At 46.4% G+C, this 16,287-nt stretch overlaps 3 protein-coding genes across 13 annotated transcripts in view; 1 reads left to right on the top strand and 2 right to left on the bottom strand.

Annotated features, from left to right (window-relative positions):
- Nucleotides 1-16,287, top strand: part of Rg (A kinase anchor protein rugose) — a 543,414-nt gene that overhangs the window by 489,167 nt on the left and 37,960 nt on the right. The window lies entirely within an intron of this gene.
- Nucleotides 2,005-3,921, bottom strand: LOC143152561 (protein mab-21). The gene has a single exon (XM_076322858.1). The coding sequence runs from the start codon at nt 3,775-3,777 to the stop codon at nt 2,680-2,682; it is 1,098 nt and encodes a 365-aa protein (XP_076178973.1). The 5' UTR covers nt 3,778-3,921; the 3' UTR covers nt 2,005-2,679.
- On the bottom strand, nt 10,011-11,589 carry LOC143152610 (protein mab-21). Its single transcript, XM_076322912.1, has one exon. It carries the CDS (start codon nt 11,233-11,235, stop codon nt 10,138-10,140), a length of 1,098 nt encoding a protein of 365 aa, XP_076179027.1. The 5' UTR covers nt 11,236-11,589; the 3' UTR covers nt 10,011-10,137.

The following is a 16,287-nucleotide window of genomic DNA, read 5'->3' as shown; positions in this document are numbered from 1 at the left end:
TGCTTATCGGGGAGCGGAACTGGTAGCCGGCTGACAATAGATTTTCAGAAAAACCAGAAGTAAATAGGAAAGAAAATGATCGTCCGTACGAGAACCAACGGGAGAAGAAATAGTACACGAAAGAATGTTTCTTTTCGGTAAATCGAGCATTGATAAAGTCGAGAGAGGATCACCATCGAGAAAAGATTTTCGACTGAGATAGATGAAATACTTATCCGTGTACATCGAAGGATAATTTTTAATCAGAATTTTAATTATGGGATTAAATTGTTTCTCAGAACGAGCTATTGAAAATTCGAAGAACTCGATCGAATCGTCGCGAAGAAATTCACGTTGATTTTATTTGTTTGTTGCTCGAGTAAAATTTGGAGAAAGAACAAAAAGTTGCTGTAAAAGTAGACATGCAATGATCCGAGTTGGTAATTCTTGATCAATAGTTGTCATACGTTGTCTTAAAAATTAAAATAATATTTTCTTACACCGTTAGTGTGAATAGTTTGGTCATTGTATGGGCATTTCCTGTTTTTCCTTGGTGTTCTTCGTATGCATTCGATGGGCAGTTGGCTCGAACGAAATAACACTTTTTCCGTGTTTGTATATTTTTATCTAGACCTTTGAACGAACGTTTTAAATACTCTAATATGGAAGTATTTATTTATCATTAGCGAAATTCTGCAAAAGTAAATTCTACAAATATTTATTTTCATGGTTTCGGTTCTGTTGAGGAGTCTTCTTTAAGAAACGTAAAACTGAAAAATTAAATATTTTATTTAGCGAAGAAAAGAAAAGAAACAGTAAACTGGATCGAACCGTAGATTTACCTTCAATTTAACTTGTTAACGAATCGAAGAACGATCGTAATTTGTTCGATGTTCAATTTTATTCGACTAGTATATGATTTCGGAGCGAAATCAACGACACATGTTCTCGTTGAACGTTTCGTTTCCCCGAAGTAAAATCGATTTCGACAACGAAGCAAATAATTTATTATTCAACACGTTAAGATCGTGTACTTACCCGAAGAGTGTTTTTTTTTTCGACTTATTTTATACGGAAGATCGTTAGTTAATATTTTCATCTTTCACCTGTCAAACCACCGATAAACACGTCGCGTAAGAGCAAAATTTCGATACGCGAAACACGACGAAAACGATTTCACCGTCGGTGACATCAACGACCGACCGTGTCGAACATTTCTTCCGAATTAAAATTAAATTCACCACCTACCGAAAAACATGATCGTACATTCAATCGACGTTCGATTCTACTTAGAAAATATCGTATCCAGTTAGACGAAACACCAGGAGAATAATCACTGTCCACAAAATTAACGACCGATCGCGTTAAATATCTTCTCCCCGCGAAGTGAAATTAAATTCATCACCGAACAAAAGAACGATCGCGCATTTAGTTAACGTTTGACTGTATCTCTCTACGAGACATTATTTCGACGTAGATTACTTCACGATGGTAAAATTTAATTGGACGAAACACCACGAAAATGATCACCGTCCACAAAATTAACGATCGCGTTGGACAATTCGTTTCCCCTCGAAACAAAATTAAATTCGCCATCGAATCGACAACATCGTGCATTCGGCTCCGCTCGTCTCGAAACGTTTCTGGATCCCGCGCGACGTCGAAAGTCAATTAGACGAAACACCAAGAAAACGAACAACGACGACGAAATCGACAATCGACCGCATTAAACGTATTTCGATTCCCCGAAACGAAACTGGAATTCCCCGACGGAATTTTATTCGTCCGCGAGGTACGGGGCGAGCGAGACTCCTCTCTCGATCTCCAGTGGCGAGGCACAAAAAGGCGCAAGAATCGGGCGTGAAATTTACGAGGCCTAGGAACGTTCGTCGCACGGTGAACGTTTAACGATCGATATTTACGGCTGCTCGATCTCCCGATGGTTTTTCGTGGGTAAAAAGGAGGAGAGTGGGTGGTTTTTGTGCTCGTGGTGGACGAAAATGACGACAATCGCACACCGTGGTATACGGTTCCATATAAATAGCATTGTATTTCACAATTTCGTGTACACTTCAATAAATATCTTTTAAGATGTATTTACATAGCGGCGGGGGGAGTGTGGGGACAGGACAGTTGATTAGAAGAGAAGACTAAGCGAAACCCCGCGACCGGTGACTTGAGCGCAACGTACGTCTCCTTCTCTCGAAGATCGTTGCGCGACGCGTATACAATTCTCAAGTGAAACGAGACGAAGAAAATTGGGAAACGACGATCGTTGTATCACCGGTTCGCGAGTGAACGCCGATGTATCGCGATGCGACTCGAGCTGCCGTCGGCGACTCCATCTCGCGGCCGAGTCGCGGTTCGTGGAACGTTCTTACGCCGCGGAACGAAAACAAATGCCGCGCAAACGAACCTCGGCGGTTGCGATGTTTTCATACTCTTTCTCTCTTTCGTTTTCTTTCTTTTTCCCGTTTACTCTCATTTATGGCACTGATTCGATCGTCCGCGCGGGGCCCGTGGATCACAGAATCGCACACGCGCGATTCACACTCGTCAACGAACGCGTTGCGAGCACACACTGACACGTCTTCGGGCACAGAATCGTCGAGAGTCGTTCGCCTCGGGTAATCCTCGCGAAGATCCGCCCTCCGATCTCGTTGTTCGACTTGTACACTCGTTTACCTCCGAGTACCCACGCTACAGCTTCTCCAGGGCGCGACTGTTGGTCAGCAACTCCCTGGTGAGTCTCCAGACTTGCTTGGCCGCGTTCTCCAGCCCGCTGGGCGACTTCCCCTTGAATAGATCGAGATTTGGCAAGAAATAATGGGGACACCTACGACACTGCAGACACGAGATCAGTTGCAACAGGATCCCGTTGATACGGTCACCGATACACGTCTCGTCCCACTCGACCTCATGGGGGTGTTTCTCGCACTCGTAGAGCAACAGGGTCTTCATGTGGTAGCTGGTGACAGGATTCCCAGGGAGATCGAGGTGTCGATCCCTGAGAGTCTTCAGGATGCTCAGGCAACGTTTTCGGCTGCCACCTTGCAACAGTCGATTCTCCGCGTCAATGAAGGATAACGCCCAGGCGTCGCCCTCCATGGCGGACTGCTTCCCCTGTAGACCTATGCACTCTTTGGAAAGCATATCGAAACCCTCTGTCTTCACTTCGGCGACGATGTTCGGATGGGGCCACGGTATATGGGCTATAGGCCAGTGAGAAGCCGATCTCGGCCATAGACCGGCGCATTTGAACGCCGGTGTGATCTGCACCACGTATCTCTCTCGAATCCGTAGCTTCACCTCGGTGGTGTCGGCTATCATCTTCACCGAGTCCCTGTAGGCGCATTTGTCGCACGCTTGGGCCACCAGTGTCTGAAACCTCGAGCGTATCTTCCTAGCGGACAGGTAGCCGGACGCGGTGATGAACTCCACCCATAGCGACATGGACCTCTTTCGTCCGTCGCTGAGCTTCAACACCGCGCAACCGGGCAACGTGCCGTCGTCCACGAAATTCAGCACGCCCATCTGGTTCAGATAGATGACGATCTCGAACTCCGTCGGCGAGATCACGTCCAGTCCGTCGAACCGACCGTTGTAGTCCGTCAACGACGAAATGAACCTCGGCTCCTGTACCTCGACCTCCTTCAACACGTCCTGCACCACCCGGCAGACCTCCTGGATCGTTTTCATCACTTGGCTCTTCCTGGTCATCACCCGCTCGCCGAAGTACTTGTTGATCTGGTACACCATCTTGGACTGGGCCGCCAGCATATCGGCCGGCAACAGCATGATGCGTTGCGACGGCCTGGAGCCTTCGAACGTCGCGAGTCCTGCGGGGATCACCGCATCGTGTACCGCTAGATCGTAGCGAATCGGTCCCAAAAGACCCTCGAGCTAGTTCAGAGGGACGGTGCCGGGTCGTCGACGTTCCATCTAGCGATCGTCGAGAGCGTGTTGGCACCCCGTGGTGTTTCGGTGTCGGCGTACGGTCGCCGTTACCGATGAAAACTGAGCGAAACTCGTTCCCCTCGGGCGGTTTTCCTCGCGCGGCGGGTCGCGTCGCGCGCCGTGTCGCGTCGCGTTGCGTCGCGTCGCGTCGCGTCGCCTCGTCGAAGAGACGCCGGTGAGCGGCGGAGACACGAGCGAGAAGCGGGAGGAGAAGGTGTGCGAGCGACTCCGTGCAGGAGCAGATTGTCGACTGCGCTGTCGTTCACCTCCTCCGCGCCACCCGCTCTCTCGCGGGCCGAGCGAAGGCGTGCGGTCGAGCGAACACCTAACCGCGGCTCTGACCCCAGGCCACGCCACGTGCCGCGGCGTACGGCCAATCGGACGGCCGGTACCGGGCGCGGGGCGTGGCCTGACGCGGCGCACCGACAAGATCGATCCCGCGGCTCGTTCTGCCTATACGTTACGCGGCTCGTCGAAGGACGAAGGCAGCGGCGCGGCTAACCCCAAACCCGAGCCCTTCTTCCCCCATGAATTATGCAGATTAGACTCGTTTTATTTCGTGCCCGTGGACGCACGGGCCTCGGCCATTCCTCCGCAACCCCTTCGAGCTGCCCCGAAATTTTCGTCATGGTGGAGGACCCGCGATTCACGCTCGGGTAGGTCCAACTACCGGCCCGAATTTTTGCTCATCGTTCGATCACGGTTCATCGCGAACCGTGCATCCTCGACAGAGTTTTCTTTACAATTTTTTCATTTTTCTTCGCGGCGTACAGTTGTGACGGACACACGACGATTCACGCAAGAGGAAACGTCCGAAGAGGTTAAAATTTCTTCGTTTTACGACGCGGAAGGTATTACGCGCGTCGGTTTTTCCAAGAGGAATCGTCGGATGGTTGAGATCTCGTTTTCGCGTATATTGGTGATTGCAGTGTTATTTCAATTATTTTGGTCTCGCATTCGTTGTTGAAAAATATTCTTTCCGTCGATGTAAAATTTGCTTTCGTACAGTGTTCTGTTTGTACGCACGGTGAGTCTTTGTGGGTAAGATAATCGGTATTGTTTATGGTTCGGAGATGATCGTATACTAAAGTTTCGGTAAAGTTTGGAAAAGAATTATTACTTCGGGTGTATATAGGTTAATGTGATTCTCGATAAGTCTTCCGGCACTATGCTATTTTTGTTTAGTCGATTTTTATCAAACGAGGTTTCAAAGGTCGAATGAGCTTTTGGTAGAAATCGTCGGCTAAATTGGGAGATTCGAGTTCACAATATACTACACCTATAAAATCATTGCGGAACGAAAATACGTTAAAGACAAATATTTGCCTCCACGAATATATTATAATAAAGTCCTCTATATTATTGACATTTCGCGAGTGTGGGTAATCCTTTTACACTATCTTACAATAGATACATACCCTTGATCAAATACTTACGAGCAATAGCGTACACGTATAGAATTCAATATTGCCAATTATAATACACCAGACTAGATAAATCGTGTCCGAAGGACGCACAGTTCTCCTTGAAGGAATCTACGAGCGATAGGAAAATCGATTAGCTAACAATAATTGCAAATTCGTGTTAATGAGTCGACATCTCCATAACATAGACATATTATATCGATAGGGTACACTGTTTTTATATGAGCAGAAGAAATCTCGATATTGTTCTCGAGGTTACATCTAGACGTAATTGGTTCAAGAATGGCGGATAAATAATACGATCATTGAGAATTTTGTACAAGAACGTAGCAACGTCTATAGATCCTATCGTCGGTTAGTGCGACCATTGCTAGAAACTGCAGACTTCGATCATAGTTACGATTCTCACGAGACATCGACTGAACTCGTAATCAATAACACGGTGATCCTTATAAAATCACACATTCCATCATCTTCCAACCGTAGAAATGGATGTAGAAAGTTTAATTAGATTTCTGAAGTAAGCACTCGAGCACGACAGGGACGAAGCCTCGGTCAGCACTAGTCATTCGACATCAATAACCCTTAGAATTAATATTTTATCAATTCTCCTAAAAATAACCCACACGGTTATCTTCCAACTTCATAGTTAGGTACACGGTATAGTAGTTCACAGCAATATTTAAAGTATTTCCAAAATTACCTCCAGACTGCGATACATCCCAAAGTCTGAGTCAGCAGTAGTCGTTCGACATCGACAACCCTTAAAATTACTAATTCATTAATTCCCATAAAGTAACCCACCCTGTTATCTTCCATCTCCGTAGTCAGGCACACGAGTACGGTAAAACGTACTCAAATACAGCACATCTGGTAGCCCCGGACCGGACCAACACCAACCGTCCAAAAAGGCTCTCTCGGAGAACTGTGTCGCGAAATTTCACGGACGCGCGTCGAATACGGCTCGCGTCGCTAAAATAAGAAATTCGTCCGCGGTCGGTGCCGTGAGTAGGATCCTGACTTATCAGAAGGACCGTGAAAGGGGGCGGGCTGGTTTTATTTACAGCCGTTTTATTGAGAACCGGCCAGGTCGCGGGCGCAAAAAGTCGGTATAAAATCTACGTTTAACGACGACACCGATAACTCTACCATTAAGGCTTGTAAATCGCGAAGGGAACTGCGAGATACGGCGCGTAAAGTGTGGTTCATTGGGGCGCGTTCGGCCCCGTGGAAACTCCGTTCCTCTCACTTTGTTTTACGGGGCAATAATAATAACGTAAATCCCGTAACGATCGTCGGGCCCCGCGGTCGCGCCGCGTGGAAACTGAGTGGCCAGCGAGCGAGCGAGCGAGCGAGCGGCCCCGGACCGAGTGTCGTCGCCGCGGAAAAGATAAGGGGAGAAATTTCAGGAGTGAATTAAGATAAGGACACGGCCGGCCCTCGTGGGCGTGTAGCGGTCATGAAACTCGGTAGCGATGCTTTGACGAGGCGTTTCAATCTCCACGAGCGCGTACAGAAGTGTTAATATCGTAGATAATAATTACGAGCCCGATGGTTTTATATTCCGGCCGAACGATCGCGAGCCGCGATGAAAACTTATCAGCGACTCGCGGCCCTGTCATAATAACGAATTCGAATAAATTCTATTGGCTGGTTCGCGATTAGAGCGTACACTCGGAGTTTGCGACGTCGGTATTTTGTAATTTAATCTCTTTCCTGCAATAATATATCGTACAGGGTGTTCCCGAACCGGTGGTTCTAATCGAAATGGGACGAATCTGTGTTAAATAAAGTGAGTCGAGAACATGGAACGATATTTCTCTTCCAAGCTTCGTTTACGAATAAATCGAATATTACTCGAGTACCCGTACATTTGTACACGGTTTCACGAGTGTGCCTACGTCAGAAGGATATCGTGCTTCTCGAATTGATGTTCCAATTTCTTATTTGAGAAAGAGAAATAAAATTACTTTTCAAATTACGAGCCGTAACGTTGTTACTGTTTGCACTTTAAGAATATTTAACGTCGATTTAGTCGGAAATGGAATTTTTATGCGAAAAAATGTCACTCTATATTTTCGACTTGTTCTTTTCGCGTAGAATCGCATCGAGTCTCTTGCGGATCGTACCGCCATTTTGGAAACAGGTTGTATATTTTATTTTCTCCTTTCTCTACGAAACGGTTCCTTTCATTTTTTGTATTATTTCGGTGCAAGTTACATTATCGTGGCAAATAGTGTGAAAAATTTCCCGAGATAGTTTCTAATACGGTGAGGGTAATTCTAAAAGTGGAATATGTATTTACTCGACAAGTACGATCGAACCTTGTATAAGTATACGAAGTTAGGTTCAAAAGCACTGTTCTCGTTCCACTTTGACTTTGCGTAATTATGATAATTCTGGTACGACTTACGCATTTTCTTGGAAGTTTAAGTGAACTAAAAGGAAAGGTATTTAAGAACGTTCGTTGGAAATACGTTTTCGTTCTTCGACACGATAGTCTCTCCTATTACAAAACTCGTGATAAAGTTTCTATTTGTCACGGAAGACGCTCGATGCATCTTCGAGCATTCGAATACGTAATTCGAGGCATTTTGTCATCGAGGTCTCTCACGGGCTTCGAAATGTCGGGTTCTTTCTTCAATTTTCAATAAAAATCGGACATCGATACTTAACGGACTATCGAGCAAAATTGTCGTCGGAGAACTAATTTATTTTAGAGAGGACACAACAGATTATATTTACAACTACGGAAGGATTGATTTTCGGAACAGAATCTATTAATTTTCCGTTTAATTTAACGAGTATCAATCTGCTCCACGTCTGTAAAGTTTGTATCGTGAATTTATAATGTGTCTTTGAAATAGAAGAGAAGATAGGGAACACCGAATTACACATTGCCGAATCGTCGATATTTTACAACCATTCGGTCTCTGTGAAGATTTACGCGGACAAACGGATATATTTTTCAAGCACACCGTTCAGACCAATTAGAGGACCGATCTCGAGCTTCTACCAGATTCTAGAAAATTAAACAAATGTCGCGTAAGAGACACTGTTACGTTAACCGTTAATTGCCCATTATACGAAGACTTAATGTATTTCGTAACGCGAGAAACAAATTAGTAGAGATCGCGTAAAAATTTAAACGTGTAGATTTTTGAATATCGATACCGTATCTCGTCGAACTCTAATAAATTACACGGCTGGACGCAATTACGGAGTCGCGATTCCTATTAATCGAGAGGCCGTGAACCGAGCAATAAAAAAAAAAAACGAAAATAATATAACGTATTCGATCTAATAATACGCCGACCAAGTATCCAACTTGTATGCTAAATTGGAGGTTTCGAATTATTCGACACCTTATCGAGCACCGGAGTCGTTTGAATAGATAATCTTATAATTAATTTAACCAACGCGATAGGTGTTCGGTAACTCTATCGATCATTGATCGTCGCGCAGCGATATCTTAAAGTTCAATCCTAGCTTTTAAATCGAGCTTCTCGTGCAGCTTTTATAAAATAATTTTCTCCAATCGACTCGAGGAACGTTTCGGGACGGGTTTCGGTTCGATGGAACGGTAGTCCGTGATTACGAGACGAAATACGTTTATTAATTATTTACAATCATGTGTTCGAACAGCGATTCGAGTAAAAATAAATATCGTTTAAATAATAATATAAAAAAGTATGTACATATAACAATGCGTAGTGTTCCAACTACCGTCGGAAGCTCGCTGCTAACCGATTATAAACATTAGATTAATAACGACAACGGATCACACGACGATATTCACATCAGCCATATTAAACAGGTAAGAGTAGCTAACGGAGTAGTTAATTAATCGCTCGTAATATTGTAACAGCTACATGGACAACTCGCCGCTCGAGTGCGTGGCCGTTTAAATCTGCGTTAGTAAGCGCGGAGATTCCAGTTTCAAGCGGAAGCTTCGGTCGTATAAAAAACCCGGTGATCGGTATTTTTGAGATCGTTCGTCGAGGAACACGATCCTCCTCGATTTCGTGGACTGAAACGTTTCCCTTCCAACGACGGACGAACATTTTTCTTTCAACGATGGACAAACGTTTTTTCCCTCGACGAATCGAAACTTTCGTTCGCGCGAGGTCGGAAACTAAAACCTAGCAACAATCGTTTTCGCGCGAAAAAACATAACCTCTTATTGCACCGGATGCGCGCCTCTGATCGACGTTTCGACCGTCGTCCAAACAAGAAAAAAAACAACGCGATCGATCGTCCAGTACGCGTCGATTTCTCTCGTTTGGATCGTACGTTCGTCTTCGTTGTTTTCGATCGGAAGAACGATAAGAAAAAAAAAAGAAAAGAAAAAACCATATACGATCCCGCGAGAAAAGTTACTCGTCTGCGTAGAGCCTAACCGCCGGCCACATTTTGGAGGAACACAGCTTGGTCCCGTACTTCGAAAACTATGAAACGCCGCGGCACGCGAAAATCTGCGTAGAAAAATCATCGTTTGTATGTTCGATCGACGTTACGGTCGGTTACGCGAACTCGCGCGCGAGCGGCTGTGTCCTCCGATGATCGTACCAGAACTCGACGGTTGAGCGTCGAGACTCTCGGTGCGCGTCGCACCGTATACGTTCGAGCTAGTAGAAATTAACCAGTGAAAGCAGACCGTCCACGTTTAGCGGAGCGGTTCGAAAAGCGGATAAAAAGAAACCGGCGCGCGTAAGCAACGTCCTCGAACTCTCGCGATAAACTCTCGACCCTCGTGCTCGCAGAGACGTAGCTTCGGCTAAAGCTTCTCCAGCGCGCGACTGTTCGTGAGTAGCTCTCTGGTGAGTCTCCAGACTTGTTTGGCCGCGTTCTCCAGACCACTCGGTGACTTCCCCTTGAACAGATCCAAATTGGGCAGGAAGTAATGGGGACACCTTCGACACTGAAGGCAGGATATCAGCTGCAGAAAGATCCCGTTTATGCGATCGGCTAGACAACCCTCGTCCCATTCGGCCTCCAGAGGATGTTTCTCGCACTCGTACAGCAACAGAGTCTTCATGTGATAACTGGTCACCGGGTTCCCGGGTAGATCCAAGTGTCTGTCCCTGAGGGTTTTCAATATGCTTAGACATCGTCTGCGACAACCACCGTGCAACAATCGTGTCTCAGCTTCGGTGAACGATAGAACCCAAGCGTCGCCCTCCATTGCCGATTGTTTGCCCTGTAGAGCCACGCTCTCCTTCGACAACAGATCGAATCCCTCGGTTTTGACCTCCGCGACCAGATTCGGATGCGGCCACGGTATATGGGGTATCGGCCAATGGGCAGCCGATCTCGGCCACACGCCCGAGCACTTGAACGCCGGTGTAATCTGTACGACGTATCTCTCTCTGATACGTAGCTTCACCTCCGTGGTGTCCGCGATCATCTTCACCGAGTCCCTGTAGGCGCATTTGTCGCACGCCTGCGCCACCAGTGTCTGAAATCGCGAGCGGATCTTCCTCGCGGACAGGTAACCGGACGCGGTGATGAACTCCACCCAGAGCGACATGGACCTCTTCCGTCCGTCGCTGAGCTTGAGCACCGCGCAGCCCGGCAGGGTGCCGTCGTCGACGAAGTTGAACACACCCATCTGATTCAGGTAGAGGACCACCTCGAACTCGCCGGGCGAGATCACCTCGAGGCCCTCGTAGCGGCCGTTGCACTCGGTCAGGGAGGAGATGAACCGTGGCTCTTGAACCTCGACCTCCTTCAGCACGTCCTGCACCACCTTGCACACTTCCCGTATCGTCTTTTGTACTTGGCCCATACGGGCCTGTACCCGTTCGCCGTAGTATTTGTTCATCTGATAGAGCATCTTCGACTGGGCCGCCATCATGTCTTGGGGTAGCAACATGTCGCCGTTAACCGGGCTGTTTCGCGGTGGTAACGATTTCCTTGGACGCGTTTCGGGATCGTTCCGGTAGGATCAGCCTCGTTGTTTCGCGCGTACGAGGTTTGTCTCGGTTAGCGCGTTGTTACCGTCCATCGTGTCGTTGTTTTTCTTTTCTTTTTCTCCAGCTCGTCCGTACCTCCCCCCGTGATTCCGTCCGACGTTGGACGACCGAGACACGACAGACAGGCACCGTCGGTGGATAGTAACGCGGCTCGAGGAAAAGCGTGCACGAGCGAGCGATCGAGCAGGTGTTGTACGCGGAACGAGCGCAACTCGAGGTGTTCCGCGCGCGCGACGACAGAGAGACCACCGGCCCGTTCCGCTGCCGTTGTAGTTGTGTGCCGGGTTCCGTAAGTCCCGCCTTCCGGAACGACAGGGTCACGTGGAGCGTGCGCGTCCTCGCCACGCCCACTCTGGTTCCTCCTCCCACCGGTGCGGCTCGGTCTCAGCGGCGGCGGTGGCGGCGGCGGCGGCGGTGGCGGTGGCAGCGCCAGCGCGCACCATCGCGCGCATTTCGCACCCTTTCGATCCGTCGTATTTCTCTTCCTCGTTTTCCATTTATTTTGTTTACTACGCGCCGCGTCGTTTCGTTTGTTAACGAAGGACGTAGAATGCGAACGACGATCCCGCGTATGAAAACAAGCGGAATATTAATCCCCTTTTCGCCAGTGATTTACTTACCGACGCAGGTATTTTCAAATGGATTTTTTTCCCCTCCCCCCTCGACGATCGGTACGAGTCGATTTGTTCAATCGGGTCGCGTCGTTTCGTTTGTTAACGAACGACGTAGAACACCACCGCGTATGAAAACAAGCGGAATATTAATCCTCCTTTCGCCGGTGATTTACTTACCGGTGTAGGTATTTTCAACTGGAGGGTTTTTTCTTTTTTTTCAACGTCGTTTTGTTTGTTAACGAAGGACGCAGAAACGCGACAACGCCGGATGCTGCGTACGAAAACAAGCGGAATATTAATTCTCTTTTCGCCAGCGATTTACTTAGCGACGCTGGTATTTCCATGTGGACTTTTTTATTTACTCACGACGATCGCTACGAATCGATTTGTTCAATCGTGTCGCGTCGTTTCGTTTGTTAACGAAGGACGTAGAATCGCGAACGACACAGGATGGTGCGCACGAAAACAAATGGTCGAAGAATATCAATCCCTTTCGCCCGTGATTTATTCGCGAGCGTATTATGTGTTTCGAAATGGATTTTTTTTTTATCTACGATCGCTTTTACTTGATTTGTTTACTGCGCTCCACGTTGTTTCGTTGTTAACGAAGGGCGTGGCATACGAACGACGATGTCGAGTACGAAAAGAAGTATTAATTCCTTTCGCTACGATTTACCTACGAGAGTAGATATTTTCACCTGGATTTTTTTTCGAGCGGTTCGAATCGATTTGTTCAATTACGTCGCGTTGTTTCGTTGCTAACGAAGGACGTGACGTTATTGCCTACGAAAAACAGTGGAATATTAATCTCCTTTTCCATGTGATTTACTCGCGAGCGTAAGTGTTGCGTTGTATGTTCAACTGGATCTCTTTCGACGATTAGTTTCGTTTCATTTGTTAAATCGGGTCGTTTCGCTGTTAACGAATTGCGTAACGATCGAACGACGATATTGCCTACGAAAAACCGTGGAATATTAATCTCCTTTTCCATGTGATTTACTCACGAGCGTAAGTATTGGGTTGTATTTCCAACTGGATCCCATTCGACGATTAGTTTTATTTCGTTTGTTGAATCGCGTTGTTTCATTGGTCAACGAGAAACGTACAATGCGAACGACGATACTGAGTACGAAAAAAAGTACAATATTAATCCCAGTTCGTTGTAATTTCCTCGCAAGTGGAAGTATTCTTTTACGGGAACGTCTGACAAGTTGGACGCGTAAGTTTAATGCAAAGTTTAACAATGCAGGAACGTATTTGACGTTATCGAATTACCGATTGCAACGATACATCTAACAAAATTTAAATAATCAAGGAACAGATACGATTGAACAACGAGATGATAAGATCGCGTTGACGCGTTACAGAAATAAACAAAGTTTCTGTTATATTTGATCATAATCGCTAGTTAATATTAATCTTTTAATATTAACAAAGTATCAGGAAACATTGGACATTATTAACAAGGTATTGGGTAACATTAGATACATTTTTACAACAGCGATAACGGGTTAAATAACCTCTTCGGTGGTCGCAGCGTTGATCGCGTCACTCAGCCTGCGAAGTTTCTCAATATTCATAATTCCTAGCGAACGGAATTGTGCATGCGGTTCTGAAGTGTGCAGCGATCTAATTATCCGGGATACACACTGTGGAAAGAATTTCGTTCGTTTCCGTGTTCGCGGTGCATTAAACTCGCGGTATCCGCGGCATAATTCTCGGGTTTCTCGCGCTCGTAATCTCGCATCGCGCGGCGCGGCGCGAAAAAGCGTCGAAAACGTAAAAAAAAAAAAGAAAAAAAAAAGAAATGCACCGCGAGAGCGAGCATTCGTCGAACCGAGCGCGGACACGCAGACCGTAAATTCAACGGGAAGCGATAATTCCCACCTTTGACTGTTTCTTTTTATTACTAATGGCCGCCGGGAGACATTAACGCGGCCCCCCCATACCTTCTTATCGCGGTTGGTTCGCGACTTTCCCGCGAATGGATTCTCAGAATAGAAACGAGTCACCGAAGACAAACGCATTGTTCGCGGTGCGATAGGAGGGTCGCATGAGGATTCAGCTCACGATCACTCGCGTCGATAATTCCGTCGCACGGGGGTCATTTGAATATTCGACACACGAATAAGAAACAGTGACTTCGCGAGCCACGGGGACGTTGTCGTGACGCCTTTTTTATTTATTTCTTTTCTCTCTTTTTCTTTTTCTATTTTTTTCTTTTTTTTTTCGATTTTTTTTCTTCTCTTCGTCTCTTCGTTCACGAACGAGAAACAGCCCCCGCGCGGATTACGACGAAGCTGACACGCGCGCACCTAGCCGTGGCAGATGTTACACGTCGAAAAATGGCTAGTACCGCGTGGTAGGTATCCACCGCTCGGACATTTTCGAGCTACCTTTTATGCCTCGATCGTAAAAACCACGCTGCGCGGGAATACCTGTCCGAACGTATCGATAACCGGCCAAGATATCCCCTCTACTCTTTACATCGAACCTTCTCCCCATAAGATTCCAGAGATTACAGCCTCCGTATGACGGAGAACGGCCGTCGTCTTTCTTCCAGGCGACCTTTTTAACCCTTTTTGTTATCCGGAGAAATCTAGCGGCGCGCCACCACGGACGAGACGTAAGTATTCGGAGCGAGAGGTATATCCGTGGGTCTTCGACGTCGATGAAAGAAACGAGGGTTGCTTTGACGGAGCAAGGGTGAAAGCCTCCACGTGAATTGTACTTCGTTGCAAATGGACGGATTTTGCGATGTGGGAGATACTGCTGTAGGATTCTCAAAGTTGTTTATTATTTGAGAATATTGAATTTAAGTATGGTCGAGTGATTGTTACTCCATTTAGGAAAAGTAAGTTTGGGAAAAACGTTCAAAAACGGAATACAATATTATCTTGAGTAATGTGAAAAACCTCGCATCGATATACCAGTGCGTAGCGTTCGTGACAACGACAATCCGTAACGATTAAATGAAACATATATTATATAAAAGACTATTCGTGGTTAACAATTTGTCAAAGTGTTCGTGACAACGAGAATCCGTAACGATCAAATGAAACATACGTAAAAGACTATTCGTGGTTAACAATACATCGAAGCGTTCGTGACAACGAGAATCCGTAACGATTAAATGAAACATACGTAAAAGACTATTCGTGGTTAACAATACGTCGAAGCACAACTTTTACGAAGCGATTTCGGTTGTGCATCGAGCACCGGGACGTCTATAGAACTAGATCGTGTGTATCCAGCGTTACTCGCGTAAAGCCATCACCGACTCGCTCCTATTCGTTTCGCCAGCCTCGTTTCTGTATAATTGAATAAAGTTCGGAAATCCAATCTACTTGAAGTTGGAGTGGTAGATTGGCGGCCAGCAGGCCCTGCTATGCCCTCACTAATACGACTTGATTCATGAGTCGAGCACGTGCGTCTTCCTCGCCGCGTCTCGCCCCGTTTCGGGTCCTCCTCCGTGGCGGTGTTTTCGCGTAAGGGACGAGGGGTCAAACGTTCTGCTACATCAGCCCTCGCATTAATGCATCGGACCGGGGGCCTCTCCTTGCGCCCCTAAACGTGCCTTTCATCATCCCATTCCGACTTAATTCGTTTATCATCTGAATTATTTGTACACCCGCGCGATACCCGGGGTTCGGTTTTCGGATGACGCCTACCACGAGGACCATCTTTCATTCTCGGGGACGCGGGGAGGGGTGAGTGTTTCACGATCCGCTTGGAAACACGCGGAGAATCTGTATCGAGCTGCTGCAGAGAAACGTGTCTCGGTGAAACATCGAAAAACGAAAGAATTTTTGCGTTCGAGTCAATTTAAGATCGCATTGGGGGAATAGTAAAATGAGAAGTTTGATAGCTTTCACTTTGCATAGTCGAAGCGGTAAAATAAGTAATCAGGATGATCGAATCGATGGGTAGAAAGAATTAGATTGTAAGTGCAATAAATTGAGAATCGTGCACTATGATTTTTTTATCGGGTAGAGGTGTATATGGGAAAGTGGAGGAGTGTGTAATTTCTTTGGCTTTTTCTTGGTCATTTATTTCGTCTGTGACTTAAGAAATATAAGGATGATAATTGCAAAAAAATTTTATACTAAAATAATGGACACGTGAATTTAATACACTACGCATCGACCGTTTTTACGTATTTATTTATCAATGGAAAAACTCTCAAGTAAAAGCATACACGAACGGTAAGCACGAATATTTGCATATGTAACAATGTGACTGGTTTGGCAATAATTTTATCGGTCATTCGTGTAGAACGAAAATTAATATCGTGTCAATTTCTTTGCGCACTTCATAAATCAATATTCTTACCACTGG

This window comes from Ptiloglossa arizonensis, chromosome 11 (assembly GCF_051014685.1).
Source record: "Ptiloglossa arizonensis isolate GNS036 chromosome 11, iyPtiAriz1_principal, whole genome shotgun sequence".
In the NCBI taxonomy this organism is placed as follows: Eukaryota; Metazoa; Arthropoda; class Insecta; order Hymenoptera; family Colletidae; genus Ptiloglossa; species Ptiloglossa arizonensis.
The sequence above is the reverse complement of the archived record's forward strand: the minus strand, read 5'-3'. Positions and strand labels throughout refer to the sequence as shown.